General features: G+C 34.5%; 1 protein-coding gene across 1 annotated transcript in view; it reads left to right on the top strand.

Annotated features, from left to right (window-relative positions):
- Window positions 1–19,375, top strand: part of DCDC1 (doublecortin domain containing 1) — a 392,688-nt gene that overhangs the window by 2,670 nt on the left and 370,643 nt on the right. The window contains exons 2-3 of the mRNA XM_019650696.1: window positions 1,199–1,269; window positions 14,470–14,639. Coding sequence (XP_019506241.1) covers window positions 14,476–14,639 — 164 coding nt within the window. The 5' untranslated portion in view covers window positions 1,199–1,269; window positions 14,470–14,475. The remainder of the gene's footprint in view (window positions 1–1,198; window positions 1,270–14,469; window positions 14,640–19,375) is intronic.

Consider the following 19,375-nt stretch of genomic DNA (forward strand, 5'->3'; position numbering starts at 1 on the left):
TTTGCAAGATAAACTAAAAGCATGGGCAAAAACCTATTAATTCCTGTGTCATTAGGATCTAATATAAGCAAGGTAGGCATTTATTAGATACTTGATTCCAAGACGATTGATCAAGTACTACTATATCTAGAGGTAGCTATAGCTATAGATATATAGATAGATACATCAGGGGTTTAAGACCCTTGGTTGTAGTAACAGAGGGGAAAAAAATCACATTCTTATTCAGTTTATCATTTTAGTACTTGCCTACCCATAAACTAACGAATGTTCGCCACACATTAACAAATTCTTAATTTGAGATCATATTCGGTAATTGTGCTGCTTAGTGGTGGATAATATTTGCAACATAGTTCTCCTAATATTTTATTATCCTAGGATGGTATTTACTTGGCTCTTGTTACTGGTTTCATCACCAAGTCTTCTTTAATTTCCTTGATTTTATTCAGCTCTGAATTTTTAGAATTTTCATATTAGTGACCAAAGCTGTATTTAAGTACCACAGAATAATATGTTTATGTTCTAAGTTAAATGATTGCCCCTAGAGCAACTTAGAGCCTACTGGGAAGATAGAAAAAACCACTAAAAATTAGTGATGAGGCAACACCCACCCCGCCACACACACACACACACACACACACACACACACACACACTCACTCACACACTCACACACTGATATAGTACATATATAGCTTTCATTCACTTATTCAAATCAACAAGTATTTATTGAGTGTTTACTTTGTGTCCCCCACTCTGTTACAAGAGACACAAGACAGAGTTGGCTGTAGCCCTCTTGAAAGCTTAGAGTTTATCTGAGTAGACAGTTAAAAAGCAACTGTGGGAAGCACTGTGCCAGAGGAAATACAGGGACGGTGACAGTTAATAACTTGTAGTTACAAGAATAAAATAAGGCAGATTGTTTGAATGATTGAAATCCTTGAATCAAAATGAGGCTAATCCAGGAAGATGTATGAAGTGTTAAGTTCAATGCTTTGACTGAGGGGAGAGATGAATGGCTAGAATTAGAGAAACTTCCTTTTTTCTTTTTTTTTTTTTGACAGATTATTATAAAGCTTTAGACAGTATTGAGAATCAGCTCTAATGAACAGTCCTGCCTCATCTTTTAGAAATTTTTGTTTTTATTTTTGCATTTTCCCCCCTTGCTGGTTGTCTTCACTCGATCTCTTTTGTCTTTGCAGCAAAAATCATCAATGAACTTTCATTGAGTTTGAGTAAGGCAACGAACGCACTAAGCAAGAGAGACGAAAAGGTAAATCCTTTTCGCTGTCATTACACCTGTTGCTATGTTTTTCTTGTTTGTTTGTTTAACTTCAATTGTGTCGGTGTTCTCTCAAGCTTGTTTCACACCTTTTAAGGGTCTTTATCTTATCTGGGATTTTTTTGTTGTCGTTCCTGTGAACGTATTAATGGTACTGTATATAATCCACCTTATATTTCTCTTTAGTAATACCGACTTATTATTTCCCCGAGTCACCTCTTTACCCCTGTTCTCACGACCACTGTGTCTCATGTGAGCTTTGCAGTTCTCTGAAAGTTTGAACCTTATAGCGATGTCTTCCTGCCTTATGGTGATATACATTTATAGGCTATTTTTAAAAAGCATTCCCCCTTCTCCATTTTAGTTTTTTAAACATAAATTTTTTTAAAGTTTATTTTATTTTTGTCATGTAATTGACTCACAGAAGATAGGTTAATCTGAATAATCAAGGGGTGTTAATTTGTGGGTTAAAATGTGTTAAACAGTTGATATGAAGTATGTTTAAGTCAATTAGAGAGTATAATGAAGATGTTCCCAGAGTGTTAGAGAACCTTTGGAAGTTAGCTTGGAATTCACTCATGTATATCAACAATGGCACCTGGCTGAACGTGTCGTTGCATTTAGGTTTATAAATGTGTGTATATTCCAATGGATATGAATAGGTCTATGTATTTAAAAGAAGTTTGACTTTAGTACTAAGCTACTAACTGAAATGTATAACTAACAAAACATTTCTGGGTTGTTTGATTATATGCCTACTTGTTTTTAATACTAGACTAGTGTGTTTATCATAGTTTGTTGTTTTTTTTCTTTAAATGCAGTACCAAGTACCTCATATAGAAAGGTAGCATTGGTAAGACATGTAAAAATTGATGTGGACATTTAATTTGGTTTGTTGTCCTCTCTAAAATTATTTAAAGTAATATTATGAAACATTTTAGTGTTGGTTAATATCTGCACAAATTTCAAATAGTTGACGTTATTATACAGTGTTTAATGTTATGCTCAGTTTCAATAGTTGAATATCATATTTGTATAATAGTATTATTTAAGATGGATGAAGCATTGCAACTTATACAGTTCAAATCCACAGAGATATGTGGGTAAATATCAAATTGTAAAATATATTCTTCACTTAGCATCAGGGTTACTATAGCACTATTTTTTATTACTTAAGTCAGCATACTAGTAATAAACACATTTAGCATTTCAGCCACTTCCAGCCTTTCAGTTTAATTATTTAGAGACTGATGAAAAACAAGTCTTATATGCTAAAGGGATTTCTGCAATGATGGATTAGATGCCAAAATAATGAAACCACACAGCTTAAAAAATATACAGAAGAATACATCTTTTCTGATGAATTTCTACAAAAATATCATATTTTAAAAATATTTTAAGCAATTCAAAGTATTACTTTTTAATCTATAGAAGCACCATGAGTATAGTCTTTTGTAGCTCATTAGCAATTTCTTTAATGAGTTTTTTTGTGTGATAGATAAAGTAACAGACAAATGACAGATTGTTTGCCTTTAATGATTTCCCTGTTTCAAGTCCATTACAAAGCAATTAGAAATCTGACAGCATTTTCACTCTGCATTACTGATCATCGAAAGTGATGAGGAATGAGAGGTGATGAATATTAATTGTATATTTTCATATGATTATCATAAATTATTACCTTGTCTGATGTGCTGCAGGTGAAGCAGGAGCATTAGAGAAAGACAGTCAGATATATTAATTTGAAAGGCTATATAATTTTTTAAAAATCTTTGTCTATAATGTAAATCCTATTCTGCAAGGCTAGTTTCTGTGAATATTAAATTAATTTTGTTTGGTCTATCTATATTTGGGGTAACTTAAATAAGTTATTTTATTCCATAGTACAATGTAATATATGTATTTAAATTTAGAATTTTAAAACTCTAATTTAGAAAATGAGAGTGAATTTGGTTGATACATAAATAATATTCAGATGTATCAACATAGAGAAAGATATCCTTAGAAATAGATCGTAGTCTCAGGTTAAAGTCAGGTAAACTTGCAAAAGAAGAAGTAAGACAAAAAATTTTAACCAAATATAAAAGGAGGTTTTGTTAGGTCCTTTGTAACGGTCCTTTCAGTCTGAGTCCAAGGTATCTCCTGTTTCCCCAGCTTCTTGCTTTAGGTAGATGAGGCTAAGCCTGTCATCAGGACTCAATGTTATTACTTGTTTCCCAGCCTTGGACTTAGAGCAAAGGTTGGTTCAGAAACTAGATAATAGTTTTTAGCACAGGGAGAATTGGCAAACTTTAAAGCATTTGAAAAGATTAGAAATATGTTTGGTAAATTAATTTATAGTTTGATATCTATAGACATTAATTGAGAATCAATACATACTTAATGAATTCAGTTGAATTTCATTGCACTAAAGAGACGATGTGTTGCTTCAGTTCTGTCTTTTGACTGTCTTGCTATGGTTTGCTCTGTGGTTTACATACCACCTCTTACAGAGGCACGCCATCCTGGATCCACCTATGTTTTTGAAGGTCACAATCTATGTGGTTATGGATTAATAAAAATATATCGTTTCATGCTTCTTAGAAATCATTCTCCTTATTTTAGATTCAACTTTGTATATTCCCATTTTGTATACCAGGGGTGCTCAAAAAATGTATGCATGTGACTTGTATTCATCTTTTGTTATATATATATTGAGTATTAAAATTTTAATACAGTTTTGTCCTTTCTTAAAATGTGTATCCATTTTTTTGGCACCCTCTGTATATCTTAAAAGTAAAATTGGAAGGCCTTCACAAATTAACTTTTTGTGTCCTGGAAAGTTCTGGAGAGCCATCTGAAATTCATTACATATTTACTCAGGGAAAAGTCCGATATCTTAATGATAAAAGCAAATTATTAGTCAAAAAGGTCAAGACCCTAGCAGTTAGTAGCCCAGTTTAATAATATTTTTACTGGCTAAGCTTTCTGAATATATCACTGTTTATGTCTGATGACCTCCTAAGATTTTGTTCCACAGCGACCTCCTTCACCTATAGAGCAGGTTCAACTAGCACACTTTACAGAATCAGAATGGTGATCCCAGTGCTCTCAACTCCTGTCCTTCTCTTCTCCTTTTCTTCTCTTTCCACTTTTTAACATACCACCAACCAACATAGGTACTTGACCTGGCCAAAGTCTCCACTTTTTTCCTTGAGAGGAATTGGTTTAGAAATCTTACACATTTTTCTTATGGCAGAGAGCAGCAACTCATACCTGAGTTCCTAGGAACCTGGGCTGTCTGATCATGGCACTGTTAGTAGATGCACAGCTGAGGAAATAGACACCCCTAAATTGTAAATTGTAAATAGCTGCATCTTCTCTGATATCAAGGAGTCTCTGGAACACATTTCATCTTAGTGCAGAATGCAGAACAAAATACAAAAATGAGGACTCATGTTTATAACAAGCACTTTCACATTTTTCATTTGATCCATATAACAGTCCTATAAGGTAGGCAAGGCAGATACTGTTGTCATACATGTAAAGAAATAAGGCTGGGAAGGGACAGAGGCAAGATTCAAATTCAAGTCAGCTGACTCCACACCTTTTGCGTTTTCTGTCACACTACCTTAGCTCCCGATTGTGAAAGCTCTAAATGGCTAAAATTTTAGAGATGGAAGAGCTGTAGAGTTCCCCCATTCTATCATTTCTCTGTGCCTTTTTTAGACAGAGAGAATGAACCCAAGAAAGTTTAGTATTTACCCCAGGTCTGGCCCAAAACTAAGATCAGAACTACAGAACCCCTTGGCCGAGTTCCAGTGGTCTTTCCATGACAGTTCATTGCCTTCATGTGTCCTGAAGCCACAGGATTATTATTTTTTTAGTTTATTTTTTTCCTTCAGTTATTAAAATAAATAATTGATTATAGTCCTGGCTTGGTAACTATAATTATTCTCCCCTTGTTCTTACTATTTTTTAGTTATAAAATGAGATCAGTTATATCTGGCGCAACTCTTTGATAATGCACGTATCTCCACTGAACATTCTGGACTGTCCTTAGTTGAGAGAGGGAGAAAGAGATGTTGACTGCCTTATGCTGAGAGAGCAGAAGGGAGACTACTAGCCCCCGGCCCCCTGTTTTCTTCTTGATGCCCCAGTACAAATAATGCCCAAGAGGCATGCTTCCCTCTCTAGTTTGAGAGCATGCCCGATTGATTATTTCCAAGGTATTTAGGTTTAGAAAGATAATTAAGATTGAACAAACAATTCAGTACCTCAATTTGTTTCTTTAAGATATATACATTATTAGTTTTCATTTATATAATTATATAATGAGGAACAACAATTCTCCTGGTCCAAGAGGCAGCAGCTCAGTTCAACACAGTGTTGGCTTTTGCCTGATTTCTAACACAGACCAAATGTTTGACCTTTCCCAATGGGGGCCTCTTTCTGCCATCCTTGTGCTTCTAATCCCCTTGAGGACTTAGCCAGCTGGTCACATGACACACAGACATTTCTTCTTGAAAATTGGGTTCATGTCTTGGCTTCACACGCTTGATCTTCTTTACGTTATCTTCTCTAACCAAATAACAGCTATTCTTCACATTCTTTAAGTTTCCAGTCTGTGATGCGCACTTATATTTGAATACCACTCCATTACTTATCGCTTTCTCTAGTCATAGAAGATCCTTTGAATGAAATCACAAAGTATTTCTCCCCTCCCAAAATGTCTACCTAAAATGGGTTTATATCTTGTCCCAGTGCAGCACCCCTTAGTTGAAGCAGCAAGTCATTTAAGGTCCTTAGGGAAAAGAAAGGTCAACAAGGTGGAAAGAAAACTAAGGGAACACATTTTTTTAATTTCATAGATCTCAGGGATCTGATGTGATGGAGCAAAAACAGTAACGAGGCTAAGATTCCTGACTATTCATCAATAAAGATATTGACTCAGTTCTGAAACAGGTCCTCAAGAAAGAGATGTGTCGATAGCCATTGGTTTGGCATTGAAGGCATTTTTTAAATACTTTTCTTCTTAAATCACTTTGTTCTATACTGGATTGGGGAATAGAGTAAAAAGGCTTACAACATTGAAACAGATTATGCTGTTCACTTTTTACTTGATAATGTGACCTGTCATTCTATCAGAAAGAGATACTAAGTTCATCTGGCATATTTGGCTTTTCAAATACTATGTTGGTTGTTTTCCAGTATTTTATGAGCTTCTAGGTGTTACTAATTGATTGTTTAATTTGTTATTGCATGTTCCCAGGTTAAACTAAGCTGTCTAATTACCAAAATCATTTTCCCTTCCTTTTAAAGATGGGTATTTTGCAGGCCCCGGGGACATTTTCCCACCACTTTAAGATGGTGAAAGCAGGGGGGAAATAGTTGAAAGGTTTGGGAGGGACCAGGAATAAAAAGATGATACTCTTTTTTCCATTTGCAGTAGTCGCATAATCCTTGTGACCTATTCTATTCTATTTTGATAGTCATAAATATTTGACTAATATTTTAATTTATTCTTTGGACTTCTTAAAGTTTCAATTTACTGTCTTCCCCCTGGTGGGGTGGGGTGGGGGGTGGGATGGTGGTGACCGATTTCTCTTCAGTACAAGTGTAGGATCATGCATGTGCTTGCTGAGGATGCTCTTTTTGCAAGCTAGCTCAGTCAATCCTTAGACGTTACAGTGTCTTCTTTACCAAGGAGTGAGCAGAAGGTGAACGGTAGAGCACTGTTTTGTCACCTCATATTCGGCACCTTGCCTAGATGGTGAGCTTTAAATTTTTTTAAATTCTTACTCTGGGAGAATGTTACATAATAGTAAATTGGAAGTCTAAATGTATATAATCAGATTTGAAGGATTTGTTTTCCACTAATAGTTGAGCAACTTTGCTTTTCTGTTTTGGTGGCTTACAGTGCCTTTGAGTCGATTTCAAACTTCACATCATGGCTTATAGAACTGCTTCCCTCTCCAGCCCTGCAGAATGTATGTTAATCCCTCTTAAGCTCTAAGTATAAAATTCAGAACACTTTATCAATATACATTCTGTGTCATCTAGGGTACCTGTGAATAGGAAGATTGTATTTTAATAAAGGGAGAGGAGAAAGGAAAGAACTCTTTGAATTCCAATTCAGTACGTCAGCATAAAGATGTTCGGACCATTTATTCAAGTAGTAGCTCATGGGTTAGCATGAGACTTCTTGGGCTTCTTTGTGATCAAAAGGGCTTTCAGCTTTCCACAGTCAAGTGCTACATTTAATGCATGTGAATAATAAACTTATGCAAAATAAAAGGGAATTTAATGCTTGGGAGGAAAAGAAGTTTATGTAATTTAACCTTCACAAAAGAACTGACCAGTAAAGTAATAGAGAGTGAAAGGTTGTTTTTTTTTCTTCCTGTGTTCATGTTGGAAAATTGACATAAAAACCTTAAGATTTTTTTATGTCATTTAAAAACTTTTTGAGCCTGCTCTATTGCTATATGATAATCATATATTTCTAAAGAACTAGGTGCTGCTTGCTCTAAAATGGAAGCTAAAGCAAGGGTTGAATAATCATTTACCTATAAAATATGCATATTTATGAAAAAAGTATATACATTTGAAAAATTTCATGTATTTTCATGGCCCTATTTACTTGTTACTATGGCAACCACCACACTGCCTAGTATTTATGTTGTCTAAGATTCAGAGCACCTTTTCAAAAAAATAAATATGCCAGAACCATGCATTGTATTTATTTTGGTGTTTAGAAAAAATATTTATTCTAATGCATATTTTTGAAGAAAAATAACAATAGATAATGTAAACTTCAGATTGGCTTAAATGGTACCTTTTCCTGTAGTATATTTTAAAAATCAAAATAATTACATTTTTTCTTTTCCTTGTTATAAAAATCAGAATAAAGACTAGAAATAGTGCATTTTTAAAACTCAGAACTCATGAGTCAATCTTGAAAGGTTGTCTCTTGATTTTTCTTATGTTTATGACTTAATATTTTTATTTATAACAAATTTCTGAAACTATAAAATGTGAACACTTAGGCAAAATAGTTTAATGCTAGCTACATAAACCAGAAAATGTAAATAGTTTGCATTGCTGATTACAGATAGTTCTTTAATGTCTATGAACAAAAGGCTTAAATTTTGTATTTGAAATGAAAGGCATAGCTGCTACTAGTTTTCTTAGTTTAATTATTTAAATTGTTTCCTGACATGTGTGATACGTAAATGTAATTTCTTAATGTTATACATCAGAATGGAAATCATGAAGCATAAAATCAGACATGTTTCATGTCACGTATTACCTGTTAAGAAAAACTGCAATACAACATTTAGGCACCGCAGAATAGTGAGCATATTGTCTCTGATACTTGTAAACAGGATGGATCTGCAGTTTCACAGTTTATGTTGACAGTGTCTTTGTGGGAAATGTAATTATCAAATAAATTATAACATGTCTTAGTATTAAGATTATTAATAGTAATTTTAATTGCCTTTTTTGAAGATAATTGGATATGTTCTCATAGGTATATGGGAAAGGTGGCATTGGGCTAATTAGATATTTTGAACTCAGTTAAAATATCTAGAAGTTTAACATATATATTAATATATTTTGGGAATTTCTTCTTTTAATTAAGTGGTTTTAAGTAGAATTAAAATAATTTATAGTCCATAAAATCTCACTGATTATTCCTTAATATTCCTTCTTGAGTATTGAAATGATGAAAAATTTAAATAGTGGTCATTTTAAAATTGAAATTTTTACTACCAGTTAGAAAGTTATTCTAAAATTGGTAAGATTAAAAAATAATGTGTTATTTCAGTAATGGTGCTGTTAGATGGCCTTCCACCCACTGTTTCTGGTAGTTTTAGGAATTGGTACATTTCTAAAACGAATTCAATTTTGAAATATATCATCAGCCTTAAAATCATAGTGTTCACGCACTTTGATCCAGGATTTTAACTTCTGAACCTTCTTAAAGAACTAATCAGTGGTATGGTCAATGGTATGTACAAAACCACAGCTTTATTTACAACTGAAAGCATTTGGAGCAACTAGCTAGTATATTAAACAAATAACAAAAAGATTGTGTTCTCAACAAATATTTAATATCATAGAATATTCTCATTAAGTGAACACAGCTGTATATAAGCTGTATATTTGATATGGTCATTCTTTTGTTTAAAGAAAAGACTGTATCTCTATAAAATCATAGATGAAAGTCGGAAACAAATATTCAAAAATTATAATAGTGGCTAACTTGCCCAGGATAGGAGACTATTAGGGATTTTTTTATACTTTTTTTTTCTAATCTTAATATGGGCCTTTCTGTAATAACTGCAGTTATCATTCATATTGTTTTTAATCAGACAAGTTAACTAAAATTGTCTATATGTTCATTATAGTGAAAGTTCAACTAGTGGAGCAGCCAGATTGTCTTGTTCAACACAGAATCCATTGTCTTTTTTTTAAAGTCTGGAAATAGGTGCTACTCAATAAATATTTGATGGATGGATGGATGACAGGATCAGGATCAGCAAAGTGATTTTAGGGGAACACATTTGGAGGGCCACAAAGATGCCTTCTTTATGTTTAACTTGATGTGTTTATGATAACAATGGGTGGCAAGATAAAAAAGTGACAAGAATATGCAAGCACTGCTCTGCTAACCATAGTTCTGGTACAAAGAATAAGGTAAAAGTTAGATGACTGGGTTTGTCCTAGTACATTTTGTTAGTATAGTTGTATAATTATAGCTACTAGAACAAAACAAACAAAGCAAAACCCTTCATCATTGAAATTCCAATAGGAAAAATAACATGTAAGAAAGCTAACAAGCTCTTCTTCAACAGTTGGAAATTTTACATCCTTTCTTTTTCTCTTTAAACTTATATTTCTTCTCCATTTTTTCCATTGATTTTTATCTTTCATGCTTGAAGGTCTTTTATAGGACACTGTCATACAATAACAACAAATTTAAAAATGTCCTGGGACTATGAGGTTGTAAGTATCGAAAAATTTCCTCAGGATTGAGTTTTTATTATAATCATTTTTAGTACACAATTATTCAAAGTAGCATGAATATATTATCATTTTTTATATTTATTAAATTGAAAAAAGTAAAATTTATTGAAAATATATATATATATATATATATTACTGATATAGATTGATAGAGGATGCTTAACATTTCTTTATTAAGGGAATAGTGGAGTTGTTCCTTGGTTTGAGGCCATAGAATGGGCGTAAAAGGAATGCCTTTCTTCTGTAAAATGACTGAATGGAGGCTTTCCAAGGACAAACTCTCATTGGGACAGGAAGCTTTTTGGGCAGTTGCATTTTAGGAAAGCATCTGGATCTGGAAATCAACTTCCTTAAAACTATCTACACTTGCCCCCTTGGAGAGTCTCCAGGTACTGTGTGTTACTGGTACCCACTGCTGCAGCTTAAGACCATCAAGCCTCTCCTTCAATAGCTGACCCATGGTACCTATTGAGTGCTAAGCACATCCACTTTATGAAGTGGCTCCTATTCTTAACCCCATTTTACAGATGAAGAAACTGATTCACATAGAGATTATGTGACTTTTCCGAAGTGTCACAGTTAGTAAGTGGGCAGCAGGGTTCTGAACCCAGACACTGTGGCTTCCGAATCCAGGTTCATACCACTGTACACTTGAATGCCTTTTTCTTAAAAAAAAAAGGTGGAAAAGCAAATGTGGGGGTGAGCATGAAAGGAAAGCTTATATTCATGCAAAATTGCTAAGAGATGGGAAGTAAAGAAAAAAAAATGCTTTTTCAGTGTGTCAGTGAATAAACTATGCATGAGTTAATAAAACATAAGGCAGTGCCTTTATCTGTATTCTACTAAAATGTCATAGTAATATGTCAAATTAAAATTAACACATTTTTGTTTCTATAATTTCTAATTGACAATTAATTCTCATTTAATTAGTAATGTGCAGGAATGTTATCTGAAAACCTATTGTATTCTGCACTTTCTACTTAACCTGTTAATACGTTCTACTTTTAGTGGGGATGACACTGTTTTTATAGTAACATTACAGAAGAAATATTACATTTAATAATGATAATGAGTTCACACTTACATAGCTCCTTTCACCTAAAAGCATCCTGAAATTATTTTACATGGACCAAAAAAAAAAACAAAACAAAAAAAACCAAACAAAACAAAACTATACCCATCACTAAAATGATTACCTCTTTCAGTGAAGATTAGGATTGTAATCATGCGTAAGTAAAAAGTAAAACTATTGTTATATATCAAGAGATATTTTTGAATAGTTCAGTTCAAATTTTATTTTTAAATAATTGGATTCTATAATAAACACCTGAAGACAATCAAGGGATTTTATTCTGCAAAGTAATTTACTCTGTAATTATACAATTTTGCCTTGCTGTACACAGCTCGATTCTTCCCCAGTTAGGAAGGACTTGACCTGTGGAAGAACTGAACAGGCAGTGGTTGTTAGGAAGCCTGAGACGAGAACCTCAGCTCTCCTGTTGTGAGAAACTTAAAGGGGGAGGGAGGGTGTGAAGGCCAACAGCCCTTTGGTCTCCAGTTGAAATACTAGAAGAGTGCGGACAGAGAAAAGTACCTTCTCTTATTAAACTATGCAGAGAGAAATACCTTTTCTTCTTGTGATTGACATTCATCTAACATTTATTGAATGCCTACCATATGCCAAGCACCATGCCAAATGCTTTCACGTTCATCATTTTATTTAATCTACATAACCATGTGGATAACCCAATTTTGCAAATGAAAGGACTAGAGCTCAGAAAGGTTATAATACCCAAGGTCACATAGCTAGAAAGTGGTGTAGGATGGCATGACCTTTCTCTTATGTTTTATAGGTATGTATTCCTCCATAATACTTGTACGTGATGTTATAGTTGTTTTATTCTTCCATATGTTTCATTAGCATCATACTCTTTGAGCTTCCCGTGTCTTGTAGATTATCTAAGAACCTTAGGAATTCATCATAGTTCAAAAGGGAAATCCTTGGGTCGGCCGAGTGGTGCATTGGTTAGGAGTTGGCTTGGGACACCAGCTCTGAGCAGCAGGACCCCAGTTCGGATCTCACATAAGGGCCAGTGACTCTGCCCTCCACAGCTAAGATGGTGAACAACAGCTCAACCTGGAGCTGGGCTGCCGTGAGTCGCTGGCAACTGCGTAGGCTGCAGTGGGGCTGGCCAGCAGCCGGTATGAGCTTTCGTGAGCTGCTGTCCAATGGCTGGCGAGTGACTGCCTCACCTGGGAAGAGCACAATGATAATGCCAACATGGGCCAGTGAAGCAACGCCCTCCACAACTAGACTGAAGAACAAAAGGACAGCAACTTGTCTGTTCCCCTTCACTGATTCCCCAACGCTTTCCCCTCCCCCAATTCCCCAATTAAAAAAAAAAATCTTAAAATAAAGGGGAAATCCTCTAGATACCCTCTCCCAAATGAGGACGAGCCCTGGTGGTGTCAGTTTGTCTGTTGGTGCTCCTGTTGCCATTGGTGTTGCTGTGGTTGCTATAGCTTCTTGCTGATCCATTTCACCACTAATGATTCCATTATATTCATCATCTGACTGTTTTTACTGGTCTGTGCTTAAGGAAAGTCTTTCTTGCTCCAGTTCTTAGCTCAGTCTTGCAGGCTGAAATGAATGGTCTTTGAAAGAGAGATATTAGAGTTCTGCAGAGAAACAGAGCCCATATATCGATAAATATGGGAGGGGAGGGGAGTGGAGGAGAGGAGAGAAGAGATTAATTGATTTACTTTAAGGAGTTGGCTCATGGATTGTAGAAGTTTGGTGAGTCTCAAAGGCCCAAAGCCCCAAATTAGTAGACTCGCAGTTAAATTCCAAGCCATCCTAGTGTTCTTCTCATTTCCTTGCTCTAAGCCAATACCATGTATTTTAGGTTCTTGAAAGCAACCGAGTTCAAGAGATATCAGGATTGCAGGATTAGGTTCAACTGCAAATAGCAAAGATCCAAATTAACATTGTTTTGAACAAGCTACAAGTTTATTTTTCATGGGAAAGTATGAAGGTAAGTCGTCCAGGGTTCTTATGGCACTCCATATTGTCAGAGATTCAGGCTCCTCCTGTCCTCCTTGGTGCATGGCTTTCATTCCTAGCATCATATCCAAGTGAAAGAGGACCGATCTGGGGCCAGCCTTCATGTTTTCCTTCTAGGTCACAGAGAGGAAAAAGAAGGACAAACTCCTTTGCCTGGATCATTTCCACCACTATTTCACTGGCCAGACTTGTTCACAGGGCCCTACCTGGCTGCAAGGAAGACTGGAAAATAGTCTTTATTTTGGGCATCCATATGCCTCAGTCAAAAATCAGGGATCCCAGTATCAGAAAGGAAGGAATGGATACTGGCAGATAGTTGGCAGTCTCTGCCACAAGGAATTTATAAAAGTATTAAAAGAAAGCAATATATGGACAAATCAGGATGTTGAAATGCAGTCATTTTGACACATTTGATGGATTCTTAACAAAGCTGGCAAAATTATCCTTTTTTAAAAAAATTGTTACTCCCCGGCTCCAAACACTCCATGGGCTCTCTAAGTAAAGGACTAACAGTGTCCTACAAGGCCTGATGTTATCTCTACCCCCTCCATTACCCTTCTGTCCACATGCCAGCTGCATTATTCCCTCCTGTTTATCTCTTTACCTACTCTCGCTGTTCCTCACACCTAGAGGGCCTTCTCACTCTTCTCACTCTTGGATATTGTATGTCTAACTCCCTCGCCTCTTTTAAACCTTTGCCCAGATAGTGCCACCTCAATGAGACCTGTGCTGACAAACCTATTTAAAATAGTTTCCTTCACCTTCATATCCCCAACCTACATTCCTGATGATTTTCCCCCCACAGCATTTATCTCCTGAAATCTTAACAATTTGCTTATTCCTTATGTTTATTGTGTATCATCTGCCCCTACTAGGATGTAAGCTTCAAAGGGCACAATTTTTCCCTTTCTTAAATAGGTTTATACCAAGGACAGATTTATGATTGTGTCTTCATTTATATTCTCATCTCTGTTCATTTCTAATGAGATTTCACATTTAGCAACCATTGCATGGTCTAGAACATGATGAGAAGTAAATTGTGATTAACGCCCAGCCTCACTTTATAACCCAGGAGGATTTCACATTTTAAATTAAATAAGGTTTGTTCTCATTCTTAGCTGAAAATGGCAAAAATAGAAACAGAAGACCATAGAGCAGCACTTTCTCAATCTGTTCTATCACCCTGGACTAAAGCCACGGGGGTATCACAGCAAAGCAACTCTGAGGGCACCTGCAGTGGGGACGCCATTCACCCAGCTTACAAACACATGTCAAATGATGGACCAAGGTAAGAATATTATGTCAGCAGTTTCAACTGAATTCTGAAGGGGATAAAAGAGCTTCTAGAAAGTTGTCTATGTAAATGCTCAAGCTTTGCTGAGACTAGGATGTCAGTAATAACTCGAAGATGGGATGGGCTCTGAAGATTGTTGTCTGAGTTAGAGTCCTTCAGTTTGTCCTGTGTTATGGGAAATAAAAAGATAGATTATTCAATAAACATAAATTATTCCTGGAGCCTAACTTGCAAAGGTAGTATGATGATAGTAGCAATAATGGCAGTACAGGTAAGATTTACTGTGTGCCAGTTAACCTGCGTTTTATTTATTTAGTTCTCAAAATAACCCTGGGAGGCATATAAGGCAGATAGTATTTTAAACATCTCCATTTTACCAAGAGGAAAAACAGGCCTAGAAAAGTTAATTAGCTTAACCAAGATCTCACAGCTGGTAAGTAGAGAAGGTATGGTTTGAATTCAAATGGACTAACTCGACAACCAGACCTCTTAGCTATTATATTTTACCACACTTCTCAGAAATATAAAGCAGAAGAGACAGAGGTGTTTTTTCTCTATTATAAAATGAAAGAATGAAAACGTGTCTGTCAGGTATGATGAACTATTTGCTGGCTAACTGTGAGCCCATTGTCTTTATGTTAAATAGAAAATGTAGACTATAAGAGCATTGAAGGATGTATTTATAAATTGGAGATTTTGTATGTTAATCTCCTTGTAGAAATGCTAGGTCATATTTATATCTTAGAACAGTTTGATTGTTTTTGTGTGTGTCACTAAGCTTAGATCAAAGTGACATCCAGACTTCCAGCTAATCTCTGTTTTGCCTTGTTCCTGTGAGTTATGAGTGCTTAGTTGCAGTGTATGAGATGATTTACACAGTGTACTAGCTATATAGCTAGGTAATTTTTTAGAAAATCATTATCCTGTAGTTATATTGTAGAGACGTATGTTACTCATGATCGTGTTTTTCCCAATAAGACAATGGAAGAAAATTCTCTTGATACAAATGCCAATACTAATACATGTGTATTTGCACATTTTTTTTATTGTCTTTAGAATTTATTTTTACCAATTTTCCTTTTCAAAATAGTACTACATTCACTTTTGTTCCAGCTATCTTTTGTGCATTTTTAGATTTTTTTTCCTGTTAAAGCTAACTGTAATTTCACTTATTCAGTTTGTTTCTGCTTTTTTCTCATTTTCTTTCTTTGATTCTGAAACTCTTTAACTGACTATTTTTGTCCTTTTTAAAAATATGTCAGTCTTTCTTTCTTGTGAGACTTCCCTACCACCTGTTTTTTAGTTTGTTTCTATGTGCTTCTATTTCTTTGTCTGAATCCTAACGTCTTTTCTGTGACTATTGCTGGTTATCATCAACTTTGATTATGATGTACCTAGAAAATTAAGTAACCGTCCTCTTGGCAATCTAATGGAAAGTTAAAGACAATGCCCAGACGTCTTTTATTTTCATGAAAAATAAAATGAGTTTCAACCTGAAAAGGGTCAAGTTCATAAAGGCTAATGGTAATCAGATCCGTTGTATTAATATGATTATAAGAGAGAGGTAATTTTCTCTATGAGTAAAGACATTTTCATCCTGATTGAGGTTAAAACTTCTCTTGTCTCATTCTTGTTTTCCTTGCCACCTTTCTTCCACCATCTTTGTGATCTTTTTATGAGAAATAATTATTAAAATGTAGTCAATTTGTATTCCTTTACTTATATTGCTGAGATTGTGCTTTTCTTCACTAAGTATCACATTGTACATTTAACAAAATATGTCCACGTATATTAAATCCATTTATTACAACCATACAGTAATCAGCTACTTTTTTCTCATGTTATTACCTGATGCTATTAATTTACTCTTTATTATATTTACATCATCCACTCTTCTTTTCTCTTCCATGTATTCTTTCAGCGTTTTTCCTCTATCACTTTATGCTACATTTGTTTTTAACAGTGAAAACTGCTGTGCCAAAACCCTTCCTCCAAGAAAACTAATCACCAACAGTGTAAATCAGTTCACTTTGTGCCAAAGGTCTGATTTTCCCATTTTATGACTTAACCACTAGGAGGTCAGATGACTGGAAAGTGAAGCCTCATTCCTGTGGCAACTTCCAGGAAAGCAGCACAATAGGAGACTTTTCCTACCCAGCCATAGTCTGATGTCTCCCAGGTGACCTGGAACAGGGAGTCAGCCTTTGAGACATAGAGGGAAGAATCAATTATTTTTGGTAACAAGTACCTAGGGGCTGCTCTGCCATATTTATAGACTGTATCTCCGAAAGCTAAGTGGAAGATTTCCAAATTAAAATTGCATTTTAAAATTAAGAGAACGTTGTGAACAATTAATATCTCTATCTTGCATATATAATATTTTGTTTTAATGGTTTTTGGCTGATGATCATCTAAGGATGTCATTTCAGGATTTTTAGAATACAAAGTTCCAGTATTTTTTTGTCCTGCTTGAAACTAATTGTATTGCCAACTCTTAATTCCCTGAGGGGGCAAATTATTTTTTAATACATTAAATGAGGACTTGAATCAGTTTTAAGAGGGAATTACCAACAATTTTTTGTTACAGATTATATGGGTTGCTTTTTCATAGACAAATCTTGCTTTCAAGGGGACTAACTGCATCTAATCTATTCACTCACTTTTTTATGTCATCTTAGTTATCTTGGATATTTTTAATTGGAATGAGTCTTAGACTCTTTTTGAAATATAAACATTTGGTTATATCGCCTTTTCTAGAGACAATTTAAATATAGTACTAATTTCATCATTCCAAAGATGAGCTGTCAGTTCCCACCATGGAATGGGTGGCAGAAGGGAGTGAGGGGGAGACAGCGATAGTGAATGAAGCAATGCAACACCTCCATTGTTTTCAGCTCTGTTACCCAACAAATTACACTTCACCTAGTTCATAATTTTTTTCACATTTTTCCTTCTAGCTTTAAAAAAATCTCTACAGATCTAAATATTCATATATTATTTCCTTTAAAAATTTTAAGGACTAATCATTTCTTTTTGAAAATTTAAATTTCCTCCAGAACATTTATATGTAATATCCATAACTTCCCCCAATTTTAGATTTAAGACCTACCTTAGTTTTATTTCTTTTTACTTTTGCACAAGCAGAAGTATTCTTTTTTTCCTTTGGATGGGATGACTTATGCCCTGGTACTATACAGATTTTAGAACTTGTTCTTCTTGTTTAGAATTTCCTGCTACAAAAGCAAACAAGATCAATTTAACAAACCTTTACTATCTGCTATAGAGTATATATGTTGTTTGACCATAATACATTGGTTATTATTCAGTTATTGAGTTGTAAGTAAAAATTTGACATATTATGTGGTATGAAATAACCAAAAATTGCTCTGCAATTGAGATGCCCTTACCAATATTGCTAGGCCAAACTAGAATTATAGTTTCTTGTGGCGTTGAAAATAAAATGTGAAGGAATTATTCATTTTTATTATTATCACTTTTATTGTTAACTTTGATATTTAAATCACATTTAGTGTAACAATTGTGGAAAGTTATTTATATCTTTAGAGGTTATTCATTCCATCAAGTTGGTGAAAGGGTTGGATGAAGTTTGATGAATTCTTTGTGCTTTCTATACTCCAGAGATTTTATGCAAGTTTACATTTACCAAACATATGTGGGGTTATTTCTTTGATTGGTTGCATTCCAGTATTTTAGGTTGGTGATTTATTATTGAATATACTTTGAGTCATTTTCCTTTATATTTACATTTTCTTATTTGTATTTATTCCAATTAGAGAGTTTAATTACCATTAGAATGGTAATAGGATAAAGATAACTTTTACAAATGACAATATTAAAAAAACACATAACTTTTCAGGAAGGTTTAAATGCCATAAGAATATAAAGCAAGAAATATATGCTTGTCAAATATATAGTATAAATAAATAATTTAGATGAAAATGGTTCACTACATTTAACAAAGAGACTACCAAATAATGACGGGCTAAAGAGTGGTTGTTAGATTTGATGTACTTCATTGTATATTGCAAGTAATTGCTATCCATAAAAATTCTATGGCTCTGTATAAAAAAAAGAGACATTTTGACAGGCAACAGTGGTATGAAGTGACAGCAAGTACAAATCCTTGGCAACTGTCATTATCCTGCTGTTGAATTCACACCCAAATTGTGTGATAACTTAGACCTGCATGTTTGTTATTGAGCCATGATCTGTCAAAGTAGCCACACTTCCTTCTTATGAATAGACTTATTAGCCACCTGCAGAATTCTGCCATAGAAATCTAAACTTACCAAAGATGTTTTGTGTTTCAAAAAAGGGGAGAAATAATGAATTCTGTGTCATTTTATGTTTATACTGGTATTTCTGGTAAAATGTTTTTTATTAAGGTAGAATTTTTAGAAAATACCATATTAGTTTATATTTTAGCCCATTATAGAATTATTCAAAATTTGTAAAGATTTTTAATAAAACTACTAGTAAAGCAAACGTGATTAGAAAGCTCATTTGTATAAGTTTGGCTATTATTAGAAAGTAACAGAAAACGCAACTGAAAGTAACTAAAAATGAGGAACTCACATAACAAGATCTTCAGAGGCAGGGCAATTCTAGGGTTAAAGTCAGTGGTTATCAAAGAGTGTGGCTCTTTGTACCTTTCCCACTGCCATCCTTAGAATATTGGCTAGATCCTTGGTTTTGACTCCTCCTACTTA

Source organism: Hipposideros armiger, unplaced genomic scaffold (genome assembly GCF_001890085.2).
Source record: "Hipposideros armiger isolate ML-2016 unplaced genomic scaffold, ASM189008v1 scaffold_145, whole genome shotgun sequence".
Lineage (NCBI taxonomy): Eukaryota > Metazoa > Chordata > Mammalia > Chiroptera > Hipposideridae > Hipposideros > Hipposideros armiger.